The following is a 22,697-nucleotide window of genomic DNA, read 5'->3' as shown; positions in this document are numbered from 1 at the left end:
AAGTAGGGAACTGTTTTCCCATTTCATTAATGAGAAACAGAAGTCACACAGCCAAACTGGTAGAACCAGGATTCATACTTAAGCCATCTAAATGCAGAGCCCGAACTATTAACTACTATGCAATGCTGCCTCCCAGTAAAATTTTGGATTTTATAAATTGCTAACTTTTAAAAAATCTACAGAAGCCTCCTCTTTCTGTAGTTTAATATTTGAAACGTGTGTTAGTCAAAATTCATACAAATAAAATTATATTTTAAAAGCATTAGAGTAGCTAGCTATATAAAGAAAGTTTGTATGTTTTACCTAGACTTGATGCACATCGTGAAGAATAACACCCTGATTTATCTGGTTTCTAAACTGGGGGTTACATTCGTTATTTGGCTCCCATGCAGAGTACCTATTGCTTACATCCCAGATTTTCTCTGACACCATTCAAGGGCAGTTCAGAGATGACTGAGTGTCATTTATGTATCATTTTAAAGTTTAACAAAATACTCTTAGAAATTAGGTTAAACCATAACCAAATTGCTGGTATTTGACCATTTGTGACTTCTGAAACAACAGCTTCATGTGGTATAACCAAATGTTATTTCAGTTAATTCTTGGAACAGACGTGAAGCAGTTCTCATTTTACTCCTAACCTAAGGAGTACTCTGTGAGATGTTAGATGATTTACGGCTGTTAGGTAGTAAATAAAACTGAGACTTGAGTCCCAAATCCAGTATCATACGATAACTTACTGATTAAACCAGATGGTTGGGAAGCTCTCTTACATTTCTTTATTTCCCTGACACACACACACACACCCCTCTCCTTCTCTCCCTCTAACAATTGACAGTTGCTATCAAATTTGGGGTGTCTCGGGGGCCTCCCTGGTGGCGCAGTGGTTGGGAGTCCGCCTGCCGATGCAGGGGACACGGGTTCGTGCCCCGGTCCGGGAGGATCCCGCGTGCCGCGGAGCGGCTGGGCCCGTGGGCCATGGCCGCTGAGCCTGCGCGTCCGGAGCCTGTGCTCCGCGACGGGAGAGGCCACGGCAGTGAGAGGCCCGAGTACCGCAAAAAAAAAAAAAAAAAAAAAAAATTTGGGGTGTCTCATCCTTTTTTTCTGGTCTGCATTTTTTACTTCTGATTTTAAAGGTAACCATTTATCTTTTCTGAAAACATGAATGTGTAGGTTTGCATTTTACAAAACAGCTCTTCCAATTTATTTTCTTAGAATATCGATATATTTTGCAATGATGCAGAAAACAAGCTTATTCGTATACTTAATACAAATAATCCCAAGTGGTCCACCCCGACTAAAGACTATACTTCAGCAGCACACACTGCTCAAACAGTCCTTGGTACAGGAAATAAGCTTCTGGTAAGTTAATCGAAATTTAAGGAATTTTATAAATATTACATAGAGAGGCAACAACATATTCTGAGGTATACCTAGTAAACATGATAAAATGTAATTAAACTTAATTAGAAAGTGTCATTAATTGTTAAGTGCCTCCTGTAGGTATAGGTTATCTGGAAATTTTATCTTGTTTATTGAAGCCAGAGTGTAACACTCTTTGGGGCAAATTTTATAAACAGTTGCTTTGATTTTTAGCATTCCAAGTACATTTGATTGAAGAAACTTTTTTTGCCTGTGTCTTTTTGCTTGGAGGACTATTCTATATAATGTGGGTTGTTTCTAAGTTCAATTTGATTTAACTCTTTAAATCACAATAAAAGCAAATCAAGCTGAAGTCTGTAATACTGGCTAAGGACTAATTCTTTAGCTAACACTTGCTAAGTTATGTATATTAACTCATTTAATCCTCACAACAACCCTCTGAGATAAAAATTATCTCCATTTTACGGATGAGGAAACTATGACATACAGGAGGGGTTAAGCAACTGCCTCCAGTCACAATACTAGAGAAGTAGGAACACAGGCAGTCTGTATTCTTAAAATGGTTTTTAAATGCTTATCTTTGTTTAACTTGTTAATAACAAAAAGGAAAAGATTAAAGCATAAGTTATGTCCCCTACCTCCTGTTTTGCTTTTAATCTTCATCTTTCTTTTCATGTCATTTTTATATCCTCTTATGCAAAAATATTTCCTTCTGGAATAATAATATGAATGTCTCTTGAAATCATAGCCACTAGGAGAATGAAAGTGTGTGGCATTTAAATATTTTTTAATGAAAAGCTAATTTGATTTTGTTTTATATATTGGGACATAATTATATAGGCTACTTAATTTTTTTTATTAGATGTCTTCTCCCTGTAGTGAGATGGATTATGAAAGTTCGTTATCACTTTGTAAGCTAAAAGGGAAGTCTGTCTCCACACCTGCAGCAGCCCAAATGACTTCAAAGTCTTGTTGCAAAGGGGAGAAAGAGACTGATGACCCAAAAACCTGCAAAAAGAGAAGAGCCTTGGATTTCTTGAGCAGATTGCCTGTACCTCCACCCGTTAGTCCCATTTGTACATTTGTTTCTCCAGCTGCACAGAAGGCATTTCAGCCACCACGGAGTTGTGGCACCAAATATGAAACACCTATGAAGAAAAAAGAATTGAATTCTCCTCAGATGACTCCACTTAAAAAATTTAATGACATCTCTCTTTTGGAAGGTGATTCAATAGCTGATGAAGAACTTGCCCTGATAAATACCCAAGCCCTTTTGTCTGGTTCAGCAGGAGAAAATCAACTTAAATCTATCAGTGAGTCCACTAGGACTACTCCCACTGGTCCAAAAGATTATCTCAGACTGAAAAGGCCTTACACTGCATCTGTGATCAAAGAACAAGGGAATTCCCCAGCCGGGACTGAAGAACAGAAGGCTAATATGCAGGACACAAGTACAATGAAAACTACATCCAAGAGACTGCAAAGGCGACAAAAACCAAAATGATGATAAATTAGGTATTGATACAACCTTTCCAGTTTGTAAAACATATACAATTTCAAACTCTACATCAGAATTTGCATAATGAGAAAAAGGAAAAAGTTCAAAATTTATCTCTGTGCTTGTATATCACAGCAATGCTCTTCGCCTGCTTCTACATTGGTATACTCTTATTTCAATTATATATCTTAAAACTGTGACTGTATATTAACTAATCAAGAAAAAAATCTCCTTTGAATCTTTATGACTAGATTTGGTCACTATAAATATTATTTTACAAACGAAGTAAACATACCTGTTTCTTTTAGATTGTGTCCTTACAATTAAAAGAAACTAGGTTTCTAAAGTGCAGTTCTTTTGACTCATATAATTCCTCTTAGTTTAGTTCCTATTTTACGTTTGTTTTTAAGAGGTAACCCACTATGAACCAGTTTTCCTTAATGCACATGTTGGTTCTAATACAGTTTTATCCTGATCAAAAAAGTCAGGATGAGTAAGATGTTACAGTGGTATTTTCTTTTGACCAATTCTTTATCCTTAAGTCAGCGTGACTACAAGAAAAATAGAACCCTCAGTGTACTTCCCTTTGATGATTCCAATGTGATCTGTAAAATTAAATTATTTATTAAAAGTTCAAATACTTTAAATCAGAAGATTTCATAGTGTTAATTTGTTTTCATTTCTGTTTTTTAACAAAATGATCGTCTGGACTGCAGCTTAAGAGAAAATCTTTTAAATTGGCACTGATTCTCCTTGCTTTATTTTTAGCCCTATCACAGGATTCAGCAGGTAGTCCCTTTTAAACCTAGTTTTCGCTAACCACCAAAGCAGAAGAGAACCATTCAATTCATTTGTTCCTTTAAGTTTCATAGAGAAGAAAGAGAAAGCAGTTACAACTAGAAGCTAATAGCATGGAGAATCAGGTCTTTTAATATGTCTTAAGTTTATATACAACATCATGTTTTTAAATCTTATTATAAACACATTTTAAAGCCAAGAATAAATCCTTTTAAAAAGCAATTTCCTTTCTTCCATAACTGTGACCGATGATTTTTCTCACTTCTGAAAATTATTAACATAATAGTCTATTCTACTATTCTTTCTAACTTAAGTGTTCTGCCAGTCTTATTAATGTGATTTTTGTTCATAGAAGTTTGATCTTCACATCCTAATCATTTTCCCAGTGATCCATTCTAGAACAGGGAATAAAACTTGAGTCTCAGGTGAAAAGAAAGAATTAAGGAATTTAGCCTTTTTTGTTTTTTTTTTTTTTGATTCTTGGAAAAATTTAAGCTATAACCTCCTTCATTCTTCATTACCATTTAGACTACCCATTATGGAGACATCTAATGCACACACTCTTTTTTATAAATTGTAAATAATATAGCCAAGCTATGTAAGCAAAATGTGAAGCTTGAGTATATGTGGATATTATCCCCCCAAAAGTGACAATTTAATGATTACAAAGTCAACAATGTATACTGCGTGATAAATGGTTTCAGCAATTTGTGTTACTTATTCAACAATCAATCACTTAATGAGAGCCAGTTGTGTAGATAAAGCACTATGCCAGCTCTGTGAGTGATGCAAATGTTAATACACAAAACAAGTCAGTGTTGAATGTTCAAAAAATTATATAAATCAGGAGCCATGGGCGTTGAAAGAAAAAACAGATCACTTCTGGGTGGGATAAATACAGTTGGCGGCATTTAATCAATGATTTTTATGTTCGAATCAGGCAAATATACCGGGAAACTATTCTGAGCTCTTTAAAAGCTCTGGATCTATAACCTGGGACTACTTCTCCAAAGCAGCCCAGCCCAGGTGAACCAGAAACCCTAAGCAGAGAGAAGTAAAACAGGAGGGCTTGAAATCTGATCCTTTAGACTGCTCCTACGGAATCAAGGAAAGGAATTCCCATCTGGGCTCTCCGACACCTATCGCCTTTGCTTTCCTAAATGAGTCAAGCCATCCAGATTGACCTAGTTCTGCAGTGACCACATTGACTAGGATACCCAGGACCACCTGGGCCTGGAAAACAGGGGTACTGTTACGTGGATTATCATTATTATTAGAAGATTATTATGTGTTGATCTTGAATACACAGAATTTAGCCAAAACTATACCTTAGATTCATTCAGATTTACTAAATTTTAGTTTTTTTGACCAAACTTCACTACTCAAAGGAGACACCAATTTTTAAAATGTTAATGAAGAAAAAATTAGTTACATTGCTGGTAGTCATCAAGATGTTCACTAGATTTCAATGTACTAGAAATGGAATATGAAAGTAATATACTCTTTCTAATGTGTAGAGATCAAATAATAGTAAGTAAAATATAAGGTTGCTTTTGTCTTTACCTTTATGTCTCCTATTCGTTAAAGACGACTGGTAAATAAGGTTATAATATAGAAAAATTCGTTCTCAATATGGTAAAATTCTGTGGAATTTCTGTAATTACGTTTCTTATATTCTTAAACCAAAAAAATATTAGATTCAATGACAAATCCATATAAAGCAATACCATATATAATTTTTAATAACCGTAAAAGCACCATTATATAGAACACTTAATACTTCACAAAACATTAGAAAGAAGCTGTTGGCCAACAAGAAACAAAGCATACATCCTACATGGTCTTATCTGTGGTCTCACACCAAATTAATCTGATTCCAACCTTTTAAGATTTAATTTGGATTCATAAATTCTCTATTAGTATAAGAGTTGTGGTAGAACTTCGTCTTAATACCACATAAAACACTGAGATTGCTCCTCTTAAGGTGAGCATGACTTTTCCATACCTCCATATAATCTACAGCCTGGGATGCTTCATTCCTTGTACTCCCAAAACTTTGGAGCTGCCAACCGATTAGACATGTTTATAGGCATAATTTTAAAAACTGCTTAATTATTCCTCTTAAAAATTATGGTTTTATAAAGGCAGACTTATTTTATTTACACTATTAGCTCAACAGCCAAAAGTTATTCAGGTTTAACCCCGTTCAATAAAGTGTTAGTTAAAACACAAGATATGACTTTAAATAATGATACTGATTTTCCTAAGTAGCTTGTATAGCTATTAAGAAAGATTTTGACAGACACTTCTAACAATGATACATTGCTAAAATAGAGGAATACTTTCCCAAGGTGTCTGCTTTGAAGGACAATATTCCCTTAGGTGTGTACTTTCTGGCATATTCATTTTAAAGGAAAATCAATATCATCATTATAGCCACACATCTCACATTTTTGGATACATGGATGATCAAAGTAGCAATGGCACTAAAATTTTTCCTGCCTCCTACTTCTCCCTCACCTTTCCAACTTTCCTGATGGAGATGAATTTCCTGAAAAAATAGATTACTTCAGAGAAAGTGGTTCTGAAGCTTTATATTATAAACACTTTAGTTCATTAATGAGCCTATGTGGCTGATTATGTTCTTAGGTTTCAGTTTTAAAGTAATTCTTTCTCTAGAGAAAGGGACTTTGTTTAATCAAATCGGCAGAATTCTCAGCATCAGACCATGCATATAGGATCACTTTAACAAATGCCTGTTGAAGAGGAATGTAATGACGTCTGCTCAAAAAGTTTCAGGTTTGACTATTTACAGTGGAATTAGAGCTCTGACTACAACTGAACAAAGAATAAATACCAAAAATTGAAGTAAAAACTGATTTAGGAAAATTTTGAATGCCTGTAAGAGAGACCTCTAATACCCATGGTGACAACCACCCCTTCTGTTAAAGGAGCTCTCATTAGTGAAGCCGCCATGAGCCCTCCGGTTTGGGAACTCTGCACAGGTGTTCCAGTACCCTGCACCGTCGGAAGGAGATGCATTGTTCCTGTCCTGGTTTCTGTTCGCTCTGCTTGGTTTTTCGGCATGCAGCACACTGTAAAAGGTAACATCATGTTCATACCGTTCTTTCATTCGGTGTATTTTCTCTCTTGGGACTCCATGAATGTTTCTTCTGCGTGGGGAAAAAAAAAAAATGAAACTGGTTAGTTAAGGCCGCATATCAAAATGATATAAATTCTTGTATTTTACAAGTCCTATATTATTACATAGATACGCACTCCCTATTCTCAGGATGGAACTCTGACAAAAGCAAAACATCGTGTTAAGCAGTTATCTTTCAGGCTCAACTCCTGTTTTTCCTGCTGCCCTTGCACACTCCCAAACTACCCTGAGGCTAGCAAAGAGCTAAAGCTTCAAAAGTGCTTTGTTTCTGGAAATCTCAATTCTGTGCTTCAAAACATAAAAAAGCACCGTGAGATCTTTTTATTATGTATTTGCCAATTTGTCATGCATATATCTATAATCAATTATGTCAGTCCTAGATACTTCTAGATCCTTATAAAAACAATATTCTTCAATTCTAGTGGGCATGAGAATCATTTGGGGATGTAGTTTGAAATGTAATTACCAGAGATTCCATCTATGGAATGGGGTCCATGAACTAGGACTTTAACAACCACTCAGGTGATTCTGATGGGGGTGGTCCACAGATCCCTTTGGAAACACTATCTGCTTATAACCATAAGATGAACTAGACTTATTCCTAAAAAGTAAATTCTGATCTCACTGGTTACTTTAAATCACTGACGTTATCAAATAGCACAGATAATGAATATCAGAACCCATGCATTCAGTCAACAAGTTAGTATTATTTGGACATTTACTGCTTTACAAACTAGAAGCAGCATCTAGACCATAAATGAACCACAGACTGTTCAACATCTAAAGATCTGTTTAGCCTAAGTGCAAAAACATCACTCACAAGTGCAATCCCATGCAGAGGAAAGTGCTTTTAAATGTTCATTAATGAAGCATTTTAGCAGAATGTTAAATGTGTCCTTTCAAGGACCAAGTCCAAGCCAAGATTTAGCATTTAGCATTATATCAGAAAACTGACCCCAAACTAAAGTCTTTCACATTAATAATTCCAAAGTTATCAATTTCCAAGAATTACCATTTCTGGCCTGAAAACTACCATGTCCATTTCCAGCCTGAAAAGATTCTTTTGTTCGGTCTGAAATACCTGAAAATAGCAGGATACACAATGAGGAACTAGAAAAACAAAGAAGTACCTTGCTAACTCTTGAACGTTGAATTTCCAGCGAGTGTCAGGTTCTCGGAATATAACTTCATAGTTATTTTCAAGTGCCTGATTTTTCAAAAGTACATAAAACATTGAAGACATGGTATGTATGTTTGGGAATGTTTATGCTGCCATTTAACATTTACTATAAATCTTTTCTAAAATTCCTTTTGTTTAACCAGTAATCCAATGCCTTAGTTTCTGTTAACAAATACAGTTGGTACATTTCCATACTTAGCCACTCTCAGATTATATTACGGTTCCCAATGATAAATTGTGAATAATTCTATTTACCATGATGGAAAATTACAAAGGTTCTTTGTTTTGAACATTTCAAAAATAGATAGCTGAACTACTTTTAAATGCCCTGTCCACAGGAATGAGGAATGAACTCCAATGGCTTCTCAAAGTCCCTATGTGACTATCATAGACTCACTGCTGTCAAATGCCTTGGCCTATTCCTCATACCTTGGTTTAGAAAGTGAGAGTGCCATAGGCACAGAGCTTGGGAAACAAAAGTGGTTTCCACAACCTTTACATATTCTTCCCTCCAAAAGTAGCTCTCCCTGCTATGCAATATAGTTTGGCTTAATTCACTGTGCCCCATTTCCTTGAGTTTAAAACATTATTACCATTTCCATTAGAAACATCAAACATTGTTTACATTCATAAATTGACCACTACTTTTTTTAAATCTCAAACTGAACTTTCTATTATCACTATTTTTTTATTGTGTTATAAAATACAAAATGAGAAGAACTAAGTAAGCAGCTTTCCTCTGCATTCTTTAGATGGACACTTCTAATTTGGGAAGGATATCAGATATCATAGGTGGAAAATATTTAATTTCTGCGTCCTACTAATAGCTGTGGATGTCTGGAAAAGATTGTGCATGTCTAGAAATTAGAAAATAAAAAGTAAAATGACTTCCCTTAAGCCACTCTCAGTTAACCTGACTCTTGGTTCTGAGTTGTGCCTTAAATAACGTGACTCTTCACTTCCCTATTCATTTCTCTCCCAAGTGGATGCTCGATCCGTGAACTGAAGTAACCACAAAGTTGATGCTAATTTTTCCTACATTCACCAAAGTCCCACAGTCTGGGCCTAAATAAAACTGATGAAAGTACAGTTAGAGAGAAGCATACCTGTATGTAAGCTACTTTGCCCAAAATGTAAAAAGAGGCTTAAAAATAGACTGCCATCAGCCCAGTTACAGAGATATTCACTTTACAATTAGCCAAGTAGGGAGAATACTCAGCTGTCTTCATCCTGCCCCTGTATGTTTCTGGATCTTTTCTGTTTTCTACACTCAGTAAGGAATGAAAACTTATTAGCACAAAAGATGAAATATGTCTTAAAACACATCAGACATATTTCAAAAATAAAGAAAAATGTGCATATTGCTTTATTCACCTGTTGTTCTGACAGTAGACAGCTGAGTTGTTACCTTTATATGTGTATTTATATTTGTATTCTAGTATCTTAATAGGGTTATAGTGTTAATCTGTTTTTAAACTAAAAATTTCATTGCCCTAGAACTTCCATGCAGCAGCACTACATAGTACTGAAGTCCCCAGCGTGGCAAAGACAGAAGTGTGTGCTATGAACATCATCTACAACTCCGCTGGTGGCATCATCTAGTCCAACATTTCTTGGCAGGTTTCAGCAGATGCTCCTATGTATGCCTTCCCTTAGGAAAACAATCAAGACAGAAATGCTGTCAAGAATTCAGACCAAGGACTATTTTAAAAATGTACCCTGAGGTGGTATTAGCATCTCAGTAAATTTCAGCCATTGAACAGCAGAGAAACACTAAAACCTCTTTACCTGCTCCCTGAGAGAACAACTATTAATGAATATGAGATCGTGGAAGATCAGAAAAAGAACAAATGTTTCAACTTTCTCACAAAATGTCCATAACTGAAAATTCACAATGATACTTCTTCCTACCATGACTGCATAGGGCTTCATTTCCCAGGCGTGGAGGTTGGTATTATCAATAATAATGGGGGATATGCCATTCCTCATTGCTTTTCTTGCTGCAACACAATGTTATATAACAGTGAACAACAAGCAACAATCAGAGAAGGGTGAGCGTACTCCATATTTTGTTATTTTTATTACAGGATGTGCTCATTATACAACTTTAATACCACCTATTTCAGAACCCACTATCAATAATTTTATTTTTCCTGGAATCTAGGGAGGTTACACTCTGGCATTCTGTTTGGGGGGAAAAAATGGCAGCACTTTAGATTAAGCTCCTTCCATAAACCTTTTTCATTTTGCAGTATCTACAATCTATGTGCACAACAGGATTTACCAGGGGTGTGGAAAGAAATTTGTCACCTCTTTTCTGGTTCCATTCATGAGCTTCCTCCAGGAAGTCAGGATTGAATTCATAGGCACCATCTTCCCTGAAGAAAAAATCATCCGTGCTGAAAATCAGGGCCCTGGGAAAGTCGTGTTGCAATTGTCTGGAAAGTGGGGAAATAAGAGATTATTTTATGACCATGCATTTTCATAATATAAATCATTTCCTTCCATCTCCAACATTTAGCAGTTTATGAGACCACCAGGTTTGAGTTGTTGAATATCAAAAACATGAGATGCTTATTCTCTCTAGAAGGTATCACTCTTTCGTAGGGAGAAGGAGAAGGCTGACGGGACTGTGGGTGGTGCCCAGTTCTTGAAACTAGGAAGTGCTGGTCACCACCACTGACTTTTGCAGCAACCAGGAGTGACTCCAGATGAACCTGTGGAGGCTACGCTGCGGGTGTGACAAGAGTCATTCCTCGTGGGCACAGCCCTTACTGCCATTCCTCTGTGATGCACCACTGCCCACACCCTCATGCTGCAGCCCCTTCCTGCATCCCCTCACCTGTCCTGGGTCCCCTCGCCTTGGAGATCTGTTCTCCGTTAAGGACCCATCTGAGATATTGGTTCTTGCTGAGGTATGAAATGTAGATTAAAGTGATGTGATGTGTGTGCTACCTCTATTAGGTAACATTTTAGCAGTGACCTAAATCGAATTTTAAAGCCACAGCAGAAGAAGAAAAGAGGCAGATTCCAACATTCCCCATGCCTTCCTAAACCTCTATCACTCTCTCTAAATATGAAAATATCACAGAAAAAAGAAAAACCATCATGGAGTTCCCCCTTTAAAGCAAAAAACCACATTAAGTTCTGCACAAAAAAAACTTCACAGGGCTTCCCTGGTGGCACAGTGGTTGGGAGTGCGCCTGCCAATGCGGGGGACGCAGGTTCGTGCCCCGGTCCGGGGGTATCCCACATGCCGTGGGGCGGTTGGGCCCGTGGGCCATGGCCGCTAGGCCTGCACGTCCGGAGCCTGTGCTCTGCGACAGGCTAGGCCACAGCGGTGAGAGACTCGCGTACCGCAAAACAAAAACAAAGCTTCACAGAGAAGATGTTCCCACCTGAAATCCTTATTCAAACTTTTCTGGGGAGAAGATGGCTATTATGCTAGATAGGTAACTGGGTAAATCTCTGAGCCTCTTTTCTTCATCTGTAAAAACTGTGGATAATGTCACCTATCTCGCTAAGTTAGGATGATGACTTAATAACTTGAGGAAGCGCCTCGCGCAGCACCTGACACAATGAATTTATGTTTATTTCTCTTCTCCCTGCAGCACTCACCAGCATAATTCTAACATCAAACAAATTCACCAGGCAAATAGAGTACATAACAAAATGGCCATGCTCAGAATAAAAAGATATTTAAAAGTTGGAGGAAAAAAATGTTGGAGGGTGACAAGGGCAGGAAATGTAAAGAGAAAACAGAACTATTCAACTGTTTGTTCTTCCCCATCAAGAAGAATTCTCTTTAATCAGGGAAGAACGCAAGGCACTGAAACCACAGATAACGAAGCGCTTGGGTTGAAACACTTGGGTTCAATTCTTGACTCTTCCACTACTCAGTCATGTGATCTCTCTCTCTAAGCTTCTGTTTTCCTGACTGAAAACTTGTATAATAATCACTACCTATTAAACAGAGCTTCTAGTAAGGCTCAAATGAGATTAGGTATGGGAAAACATTTTCCAAGAGGTAAGGCACTTTACAAATGTGAGTATGTTATTTTATTAATAATGAAAACAAATGAAGTCAAATTTTCCAACTAAGACTGTTTACATGCCATCATAGTAAAGTACATTGGAGTGTGTACATAATGGGAGAGGTGGTGAAGAAAATGTGGCCATTTTAAATCTACCACAGATACAGAAACTGACATGAAAGAAAAGTATAAAGATCTGATGAAACAAATTCGCATAGTTTCCTTGTAAATGTCTTTTTGATTTTAAAGACACTCAAACTGAAAAGCCCAAATCATAGATCCAAACTTTAACCTCCAATGAGAACAATTATTATAAAGACACCTTAGAAGAAAATCTAAGGGCAACACTAACTGCATTTTCAGGTGTGTGTATTTATATTTGTAAATGCTTTACAGTTTTTAAATTATTTTCATCAATATTATCTAGTCTAAATCATGAAAGCTTCATTCAGAGTTTAAATAATACTGTGTAACTTATTTTCCTTATCTTTTGTGTACTATGTTAAGCAACTCTGGATATTAGTTCCAGGACTTTTTTTTTTTGATATCCCTTCTAAATCTGGTTTCATTTGTTTTCCTATTAAGTCTGCCACTTATAGGTTTTGTTTTGCCATTTTCAGAGTTGAGTTTTTCTTTTCATAGACATAGCCTTATCTACTCATGTTTTCCACTGTAGCCTACATGGTCCTCCTAACAAACAGGAAGGCAAAAATATGAGTATTTTTCACCTTTACAACTCGGATGGAATGTGTGGGCAAGGGAGGAAGAAAAAGCGGTCTTCATAATCTTACTGAATGATCATTCCTTCGAAAACTCTTCTTATCTTCACCTGAATGTTAAATTAGCACTGGCAGTCATGGTACATCTTGAATATGCAAGACAATAAAAGCTCTCCTAGCTAAATGAAAAACTGATTAAATAGACAATCTTGAGAGTCTCAAACTTAAGTGGAAGCAATAAATACCATTCCATCAGCTTCAGAAGTGATGAGGATAATGCCCCAGCTCTAGCTTGCTTTATGGTGGTCAGGAGCCTCATGCATTAGGGAAATTGAGAGAATGAAAATAAAAGGGAAAAAAATAGAAAGACAATTACATCCACATAATTTTCACCTCCACAGCTCCCCCCAAATTCACTTGAAAGCACTACTATGAAGAGAAACTCAAGGCTCTAATCTTGATTTCACAACTTACATCATTCTTTTATTTAATAATAGAGAACCATGGGAATATATTTAGATATCTATTAGTTACTCCCCACTCACTGACAAAAGTCCAACATTAGTATGTAATTTTGAGTTGTACCCCTAACTTTTTATTATGGAAATTTTCCAACATGCAAAAGTAGGCAGAATAATATAATCATTCCCCACGTACCCATCGTCCAGCTTTAACAATTATCATCATATGGCCAGTTTTGTTCCATCTGCTTCATACTTCATTTCAGCAAATACCGCATCAGCGTTCAGATTTCCCTGATTTTCTCATAAACATATTACTATAATTGGTTTGTGTGAATCAAGAGCTAAACAAGATCCATACGCTGTACTGGGCTGCCACGTCCCTTGTCTCATTTATTCCATACTTGTCCTCTCCTTTTTATTGCCACCTGAACTTCCCCCCCCAACCTTTTATATGTAGAAAAGGTTCAAACCTATAGAAATGAGTTGAAGGAATAATACTATGAACACTCCTTACCCTTCACCTACAGTTGTTAACATTTTGCCTCATTTATTTTACATCTCTCGCATATGTATTTTTGATGTACCATTTAAAAGTAAGTTGCAGACATCATGATACTTTGTTCCTAAATGCTTTGTCAAGTATCTTCTATAAATAAGAACATTCTCCTACATAATTATATCACATCTTAAAAATAACATTAATTTACATTACTTTATAATAATTATAAATTATACCGAATATTATAAATATATACTATAAATAAATTATAAGTGTATTAATTTACATTGTAATTTTATAGCTATTTATAATAGCTAATGTTAATAGATTTTTTTAATTTAAAATTTTAAAATTTCCTTCATGGTACCAATAATATCTTTCATAGGTTCAAGTACTGCATTTGGTTATTATATCTCTTTGGTGTCTTTTAATCTAGAACTGTCATGCCTTCTTTGAAAAGTCTAGTCGGTTGGCTTGAGACTGCCCCACATTCTGGGTTTGCATGATTGTTTCCTCATAATTAGATCCAGGTTAAACATTTTTAGAAGGAACGTACAGAGGTGATGTTTGTGTACTTCTGATTGCACATAATGACCGTTTGTACCATTGTGCTAAGTTTGACCACTTGGCTAAAAGGTGCTGTCAGCTAGATCTCTCCACTGTAAAGGTGCATTGCTTCCCTTGTAATACTATGTAATGCTGGTGGGCAGGGGGTGTGAAACACGAGACTCCACGTAACAGTTCCCCAACAACCTTTCCCTCAACGATCTTTACATTCATTGCCGATCACTGCCAAATCAGTTATTACATTGGGAATTGCAAATACTGATTATCCCATGTAATTTCTTCTATATTTACTAGGTGGCATTGTCTAGTAAGGAAGAGCTCTCTTTCCCTGTTCCCTTTTGATAATGCTTACCATCATTATTCTTTATGATGAGCAAATGGCCCCAAATCTGACCAGCAGGTACCCTTCAAGCTGGCTCCTGTGTCTTTGTCTACACCAACCTTAAAAATACTACTTTTCCTTTCTTATTAGCAAAGTAAAACATATTCAAGGCAAAATATTTTGAAAGAGGAAACTGCAAAATCGGAGAGGTTCCTATATTCCCCCACTTAAAAATAATTGTTAATATTTTGATCCTTTTTCCAGGGGACAGAATTTTTTCTCTCATCTGATATTTTGTTACATAAAAACAGAAACATAATGTAGAGAATACCAACTTATTTTCACCAAACTTATTTCCACAGCAATTATTTCCTACCTCATGAAATATGACTTTGTGCCATTATTTTTAATGATTATGACATAGTTATTCATATGGATGTACCATAATTTACTTAACCAATGCTCTGTGGGGTTAGGTATTTAGTTTGGCCCCAACTTCTTTGATTACCAGCAAGTTTAAGTACTTTTTCTTATGCGTGCTGGTCATTTAGAGATATTCTTTTGTGAACTGCATTTTCATGTCCTAATAAAACCTCCTTATTGGGAGGTTTATGGCTTTCTTTTTGAATATGTAAAATTCTTAAGTACATCAATTTCTTTTTAATTTTGTTTATAATGAACTCTAACATACAAGTCTCAGTTACTAGAAGTTTTCTTAGTCACATGTATCCATCTTTTATTTTCTACTTTCTGTCTTTGGTAATACATTTACAAGTCTTTCCCAACCCAAGATTATGTAAATATTCATCCATGTTCCATTACATTTTACTCCCCAGTCCATCTAAAATTTTAGTTTAGTATGTGGCAGTGGTTAAGACAGAATGGAAATGGACCCCTATCTTAAACCGCTCACAAAAACTTGAAATGGAGTAAAGACTTAAACATTAAGACCTGAACCATAAAACTCCTAGAAGAAAGCATAGGGGGAAATCTCCTTGACATTTGACTTGGCAATGATTTTTTGGATATTACACCAAAAAGCAAAAGCTATAAAAGCAAAAATAATAAGACTACATCAAACTGAAAAGCTTCTATACAGCAAAGGAAACAATCAACAAAATAAAAAGGCAATCTACCAAAAGGAAGAAAATATTTCTAAATCATATATCTGATAAGGGATTCATATCCAAAATATATAAATAACTCATATAACTCATTAGCAAAAACCAAACAATCCAATTTAAAAATGGGCAGAGGATCTGAATAGACATTTTTCCAAAGAAGACATACAAATGGCAAACAGGTACGTAAAAAGGTGCTCAACATCATTAACCATTAGGGAAACGCAAATCAAAACCACAATGAGCTATCACCTCACACCTGTTAGAATGGCTGTCATCAGGAAGACAAGAGATTAAACGTGTTGATGAGGACGTGGAGAAAAGGAAAACCTTGTGCACAGTTGGAAGGAATGTAAATTAGTGCAGCCACTGTGGAAAACAGAATGGAGGTTTCTCAAAAAAATTAAAAATAGAACTACCATAAAATCCAGTAATCCCACTTTTAGTTATATACCCAAAGGAAATGAAAACAGGATCTTGAAGAGTTATCTGCACTCCCATGTTCACTGAACCATTATTCACAATAGCCAAGATATGAAAACAACCTAAGTGTCTGTCAATGGACAAACAGATAAATGTGGTAAACATATACAATGGAATATTATTCTGCCATGAGAAAGAAGGAAATCCTGCCATTTGTGACAACATGGATGAACCTTAATGGCATTATGTTGTGAAGTAAATCAGAAAGACAAATACTGTATGATCTCACTTATATGTGGAATCTAAAAAAGTTGAACTCATAGAAAGAGAGTATAGTGGTGGTTACCAGGGGCTGAAGGTGTGGGAAATGGGGAAATGTTGCTCAAAGAGTACAAACTTCCAATTATCAGATGAATAAATTATGGGGATCGGGAGCTTCCCTGGTGGCGCAGTGGTTGAGAGTCCGCCTGCCGATGCAGGGGACACGGGTTCATGCCCGGGTCTGGGAGGATCCCACATGCCGCGGAGTGGCTGGGCCCGTGAGCCATGGCCGCTGAGCCTGCGCGTCCGGAACCTGTGCTCCACAACGGGAGAGGCCACAACAGTGAGAGGCCCGCATACCGCAAAAAAAAAAAAAAAAAAAAATTCTGGGGATCTAATGCACAGCATGGTGGTTACAGTTAATACTGTTATTATACACTTGAAAGTAGCTAAAAGAGTAGATCTTAAATATTCTCATTACAAAAAAAGAATGGTAATTATGTGGCACAATGGAGGCGTTGGCTAACAACAGTGGTAACCATTTTTCTTTTTTTTAAAAAAATTAATTTATTCATTTATTTTGGGCTGTGTTGGATCTTCGTTGCTGTGCGCAGACTTTCTCTAGTTGCTGCGAACGGGGGCTACTCTTCATTGCGGTGGCTTCTCTTGTTGCGGAGCACGGGCTGTAGGTGCACAGGCTTCCATAGTTGTGCCTCGCGGGCTCTAGAGTACAGGTTCAGTAGCTGCGGTGCACGGGCTTAGTTGCTCTGCGGCACGTGGGATCTTCCCAGACCAGGGCTCGAACCTGTGTCCCCTGTATTGGCAGGTGGATTCTTAACCACTGCGCCACCAGGTAAGTCTGGTGGTAACCATTTTTCAATAAAGAAATGTATCAAATCAACATATTGTACACCTTAAACTTACACAATGTGTTAATTACACCTCAATAAAGCTGGTGGGAAAAAAAAAGACCAGAGAGTGGTACAGCTGGATTAAAACCCAGGCTTCTGGCCTCAGAGCTATACACTAAACCACTGTGATTGAGTGCTATAAAATAAACAAACCACATTTGTCCTTTTCTCTAGTGACATTGAGGTTGTTTGCAATTTTCTTTATCATTAACAACTTTTCGTGAACATCACTGTGCCAATCTCCTTGTGCATATGTACAATGTCTCCTGAGGGTATATACTCCAAGTGGAATAGCTATTAAATCCTTTTTGTTTGTTTTTTGAAAGAACAGAGCAGAGCAGATGTTATTTAAAATTTCCTTCTTTCCTTCAGAAAAAAATTTTTCTCTCTGATAGAATATATGTTCCATGAAGGCACGGATTTTTGTTTCTTTTGTTCACTGCTCTATTCTAAGCATCTAGAAGAATGCCAGGTACATGAGAGATAATAAATATTTGGTAACTGTATGAATGGTTCTTGAATGTTAGGCTCTGTTGTCTTAATTATGTAAACTTTGTATAGGGTTCCAAACTGTGTGAGGAGAATTTCTATTTACTCATCTTTACGTGTTGAGAATTTTACCCAAACCTCAGATTCACCCCCAAAGAGGACTGGGAGAGAGAATTCTTAGATTCCAGCACTCCCTCTAGATGTTATTGGAATTCTCAAGGACTTTAAGCTGGGAGGCAGGAAACAGATTCAGTGACCCAACAACCTGAGGAGAATGGGGAGGGAGACATGTCTGTAAACATCTCAGGCCAGTCTCCCCTGAAGCCCGGTGTGGCCTGCCCTTCTCGGTGCTGCCAACCACCATGCCAAGGCTGAGCCCTGCCCTTGGAGAGATGGAGCTCAACCATCACCAGCACCATGGATACCGTCAAGCCACAGTGGCTAAGGGGACTCCAGTGAAGAGTTCCCAGGCTGTCCTACGCTCACTCTTGCCCTCACTCCTCACACCTCCAAAGTAGGGCATGTTTATGAGATCCAAAACCAGACTAACAGTTAGCCCTCATGTGCCAATGTGGCTCCACTGCAGTTTCTAGGAGAAATTCCTTTCAGTATCTTGAATGTGAACAGCACCCTTCCAGAGAATCCAGCAATGCCACAGGCTATGTTTTATGTTTTCAACTCAGCCATGCTCTGAAGAGGAGAAGGAATCAGAAGCACACCCACCTCAGCACTAACTTGTTTTTAGCTGTGTTTTCCCAAAATGTCATAAAGCAGTTACAGACAACAGAACAGTGGCCACACAGGAAAACTGTCACTCTGGGCTCTTTTTTGACTGCTGTTTAAATGGGAAAACAGCTGTATCTTTGATACTTTCAGCTGTATCTTTGATACTTTTTTTTTTTTTTTTGCGGTACGCGGGCCTCTCACTGTTGTGGCCTCTCCCGTTGAGGAGCACAGGCTCCGGATGCGCAGGCTCAGCGGCCATGGCTCACGGGCCCAGCCGCTCCGCGGCATGTGGGATCTTCCCGGACCGGGGCTCGAACCCGTGTCCCCTGCATCGGTAGGCGGACTCCCAACCACTGCGCCACCAGGGAAGCCCGATACTTATTTTTAAATTCCTCTTTAGGATAACTATTGGGTGAAGGAGATGGCACATGAAACATTTTCACATGTAAAACACAGGAATGGGTTTCTTATGAACGGAATTAAAGTTTTTTTTTCTTTTTCTTTATTTTTCCCCCTCTTGTCTATTCTCAACAGCTCGTGCATTCTTTTACATTTCTCTTTATGTGAATAATCTCCTTTTTGGTTTTGTTGTTTACTCAAGACCCATGCTGATTCTGAGCTACCAACTCTTAGGAAGTTTTTGGAATTAACACATCCATCAAATATTTAGACCTACTATGTGCCAGGCCTTCTTTTAGGGACTGAACAGAATAAAGCTCCTGATCTCATGGAGCTTGCATCACATCTCATGAAGCTTACCTTCTCATAAAAGAAACAGATAATAAACAGGTATGTATATGCCAAGTGGTGCTAAGTTCAAGAAAGAAAAGAAAGTCAAAGTAAGGGGCAAAGAAGGTTGGAGAGGTGCTACCATCCAGAGGGCCTTTCTGGATGGCAGAGAAGGTCCCTTTCAGACCCTTTTCTTCATCATAACCTTAAAAAGTATGGGTAAAGAACACTGAAATACTCTAGTTATACAATACTTCAACAGGACTCCTTAATCGTCAAAAGTGGATGTAGGTGTTTTTGTCCATGAATATCGCTGGTAAGGTAAGACCACTTTGTGCATTATGAAATCCTGAATCTCAGAATCAAATGCATGATTCTCTGATCCTAACGTCCTCATCTGTAACATAAAAACACTCCATGTTAGGATTATTGTAAAGATCCAGTAAGCTAGCATATATAGTGCCTGCATACAGTCAATACTCAGTAAATGTGGGCTTTCTTTTCTGTCTCCATTACTGCCATACCCTTTCCCAGGCTCTTACCTTGATCAAAACAGATAGCCTTCTCCCCAAGCCATGCCTGCAATGCGACGGAGAGCGTTATGAAGGAACAATCAGACGTGAGACTAGTTTTCCTCTTATCGTACTATTTCCTTAATCTCTTAGAGCCTAGCTATCTTTAAGTAAATTGGAATGATAATAATTTCATATTGGGTTCCTCTAGAGTTCGAATGGGCCTAGAACGGTTGCCATTATATAGAGAAGAGTTCATCAAAATGCCAAGAAGGAACCTGGGCACTAAGTTGGGTTATGTTATAAATATCCTGTCATGTGAGTGAATGAGGAAGAAACATGAGATAACCCTGGGAGGTCAGTGTTGGCTATCTCTCCCCAACACATCATAGTCAGGATAAATATGAATACTTACTTAGAAATCCAAATCTCATCTCTCCCCATGGCCCTCAATGGTGCCACATTAATAAAGAAAATTGGGGCTTCCCTGGTGGTGCACTGGTTGAGAATCCGCCTGCCAATGCAGGGGACACGGGTTTGAGCCCTGGTCCGGGAAGATCCCACATGCCGCAGAGCAACTAAGCCCATGCACCACAACTACTGAGCCTGTGTGCCACAACTACTGAAGCCCGTGTGCCTAGAGCCCGTGCTCCGCAACAAGAGAAGCCACTGCAATGAGAAACCCACGCACTGCAATGAAGAGTAGCCCCAGCTCACCACAACTGGAGAAAGCCCACATGCAGCAACAGAGACTCAAAACGCAGCCAAAAATAAATAAAATCAATTCCTCGGTAATTTTTTTTGTATTAGAAGAAACATATCGCCAATACTGACAAATAATAACATGTGGCTTCCTTACCCTGACAGTTGAAATCCAGGTACCCTGACAGTTGAAATCCAGGTAAACTAAGCCCACTTAATAGGGCCTTTACCTGTTTTTTCATGAACAGTAGATCGAAAGCAACCTCATTATACTTTTACCACCTTAGTCCCACTAGCCTCTTCCTTTGGTGCAGAAGAAAAAGCTCTGATTAGAAATAAGGAGAATTCATTGCTATGAACTTGATCAAGATATACAACTTCTTGAAATAATGTCATTTGCAGCAATATGGATACAACTAGAGATTATCATACTAAGCAAAGTAAGTCAGAAAGACCAATACCAAGTGATATCACTTATATGTGGAATCTAAAATTCAATACAAATCAACATATCTACAAAACAAAACCAGACTCACAGATATAGAGAACAGACTTGTGGTTGCCAAGGGGGAGGGGGGTAGGGGAGGGAAGGAATGGGAGTTTAGGATTAGCAGAGGCAAACTATTATATATAGGATGGATAAACAAAAAGGTCATACTGTATAGCACAGGCAACCATATTCAATATTCTGTGACAAACCATAATGGAAAAGAATATGAAAAAGAATATATATATATGTGTGTGTATATATATATGTATAACTGAGTCACTTTGCTGCACAGAAATTACACAACATTGTAAATCAACTATACTTCAATAAATTTTTTTTTTAAAAGTATATAACTTCTCAGAGTTTAGTGTCTTGAGCTTGGACTAGATGAACTCTGTGGGAACTTCTTGTTCATTTCCTGAGATTCTCCTATGAAAACATTCTTCCCCTTTCATTTCTTCCTCTATTCCTACTGCTTCTCTAATCATAACCACATCTGCGACACTATATTGCCCAATTCAGCAGGGTCTCTTCCACTACCCCGACAGCTCCAGGACTATGGTGGTGGGGATTCTCCTGTGTTACCTTTCTAGTAAGTGATTGTGAACACATACTGCAGAGTGTGTTCTTACTCTCTGTGAACATAGGAAGCACATATAGTACTCATTCATCCCAGCCTCCAAAGAGAGGCACTGCAAGGATTCTCAGCTATGGGGAGAAGAGATTCAGGACCCATCTTAGGAAAATTACTAAAAATATAAAAAGTACCTTCTCCAAGTAGACCTAAGTGGCTAAAACTCTGAGATGTCACCTGCCTGATACTCTATTTTCATACACACAGACTTGGAATACTGTCAACTTCCTATTTTGCCCTTGCTTTTATTTATGGCAGCCCTACCCTCATAATTAAAAACACCATGGTCCAGGCCTGCTGGCTTAGTGCACTGTGGAGTGAGTACACTTTGGGGTCTAATTACTCACTACTTAGTTAACTAATCCCCTCTTCTCACTGTTTCCCATATTTTTTTAAAAATTGTGTTTGTTTGTAAAGTATACCTTTGTCCCCATCTCTGTCCCATCATTGCATCACATCAGGAAAGCATCCTTTCACCTCTTTGGAAAGCTCTAATGCCAAGAAATAATGAAAAGGTATTTCTTTTGATGGAAAATTCCATGTCGTCCAGAGATAAAAATGAGGAGAAAAGACAGCTGTCAGTGAACATCCTTTGAACCTACCGAATCCATGTTACAAACCATTTTTGATGGTGCCAAAACAAACTAGCATATTGCAAAGGACATATGTCCTAGAGTGTGGTCCCCAGACTTTGCTTTGATTGATACGTAAAGATTCAAAAACATTCCGGGGACTGACATAAGGTTGACAACTTTTAATTTTTCAAATAACGTCATTAAGAAAAAAAAAAAAGACTATACTATTGCCATTTCATTTCATTTCAAAAGGACAATTTAGTGGTATATCCATGCAAGGGAATGCTATTCAGCCACGAAGTAATGAGGTTCTGACATATGCTACAACATGGATGAAGCCTGAAAACATTAAGCTAAGTGAAATAAGCCAGACACGAAAGGACAAATACTGTATGATTCCACTTACATGAGGTATCTAAAGTAGGCAAATACATGGAGACAGAAAGTAGATCAGAGGTTACCAGGGGCTGAGGCGAGGGCGGGAGGATGAGCAGTTA

The 22,697-nt window shown here is 37.7% G+C and overlaps 3 protein-coding genes and 1 non-coding gene across 9 annotated transcripts in view; 1 reads left to right on the top strand and 3 right to left on the bottom strand.

The window, feature by feature from the left end:
• The window catches only part of BRCA2 (BRCA2 DNA repair associated), a 56,976-nt gene extending 51,716 nt beyond the window's left edge, over window positions 1-5,260 (top strand). Inside the window, exons 26-27 of the mRNA XM_024755360.1 lie at window positions 1,216-1,362; window positions 2,246-5,260. Coding sequence (XP_024611128.1) covers window positions 1,216-1,362; window positions 2,246-2,887 — 789 coding nt within the window. The 3' untranslated portion in view covers window positions 2,888-5,260. The remainder of the gene's footprint in view (window positions 1-1,215; window positions 1,363-2,245) is intronic.
• Window positions 1-22,697, bottom strand: part of N4BP2L1 (NEDD4 binding protein 2 like 1) — a 35,797-nt gene that overhangs the window by 7,471 nt on the left and 5,629 nt on the right. Inside the window, exons 2-5 of one of the 6 annotated variants that reach the window (XM_024755364.1) lie at window positions 10,333-10,460; window positions 9,934-10,022; window positions 7,973-8,049; window positions 6,802-6,852 (exon numbers count right to left, since the gene is read on the bottom strand). In XM_024755364.1, the coding sequence (XP_024611132.1) occupies window positions 6,802-6,852; window positions 7,973-8,049; window positions 9,934-10,022; window positions 10,333-10,460 (345 nt within the window). Of the gene's footprint in view, window positions 1-2,515; window positions 2,532-5,395; window positions 6,853-7,854; window positions 7,924-7,972; window positions 8,050-9,933; window positions 10,023-10,332; window positions 10,461-22,697 lie in introns of those variants that run through there. The other 5 variants (XM_024755368.1, XM_024755363.1, XM_024755365.1 and 2 more) reach the window with 5 other exon arrangements.
• LOC112406710 (small nucleolar RNA SNORA16B/SNORA16A family) lies at window positions 18,576-18,707 on the bottom strand. The gene has a single exon (XR_003004609.1). It is a non-coding gene; the product is annotated as a small nucleolar RNA SNORA16B/SNORA16A family (small nucleolar RNA).
• The window catches only part of N4BP2L2 (NEDD4 binding protein 2 like 2), a 77,130-nt gene continuing 73,375 nt past the window's right edge, over window positions 18,943-22,697 (bottom strand). The window contains exons 12-13 of the transcript XR_003004578.1: window positions 19,830-19,866; window positions 18,943-19,684 (exon numbers count right to left, since the gene is read on the bottom strand). The gene's annotated coding sequence lies outside the window, so the exon portion shown is untranslated. The remainder of the gene's footprint in view (window positions 19,685-19,829; window positions 19,867-22,697) is intronic.

Source organism: Neophocaena asiaeorientalis, unplaced genomic scaffold, assembly GCF_003031525.2.
Source record: "Neophocaena asiaeorientalis asiaeorientalis breed wild unplaced genomic scaffold, Neophocaena_asiaeorientalis_V1.1 scaffold59, whole genome shotgun sequence".
Lineage (NCBI taxonomy): Eukaryota > Metazoa > Chordata > Mammalia > Artiodactyla > Phocoenidae > Neophocaena > Neophocaena asiaeorientalis.
This window is presented reverse-complemented; position numbering and strand designations above follow the sequence as displayed.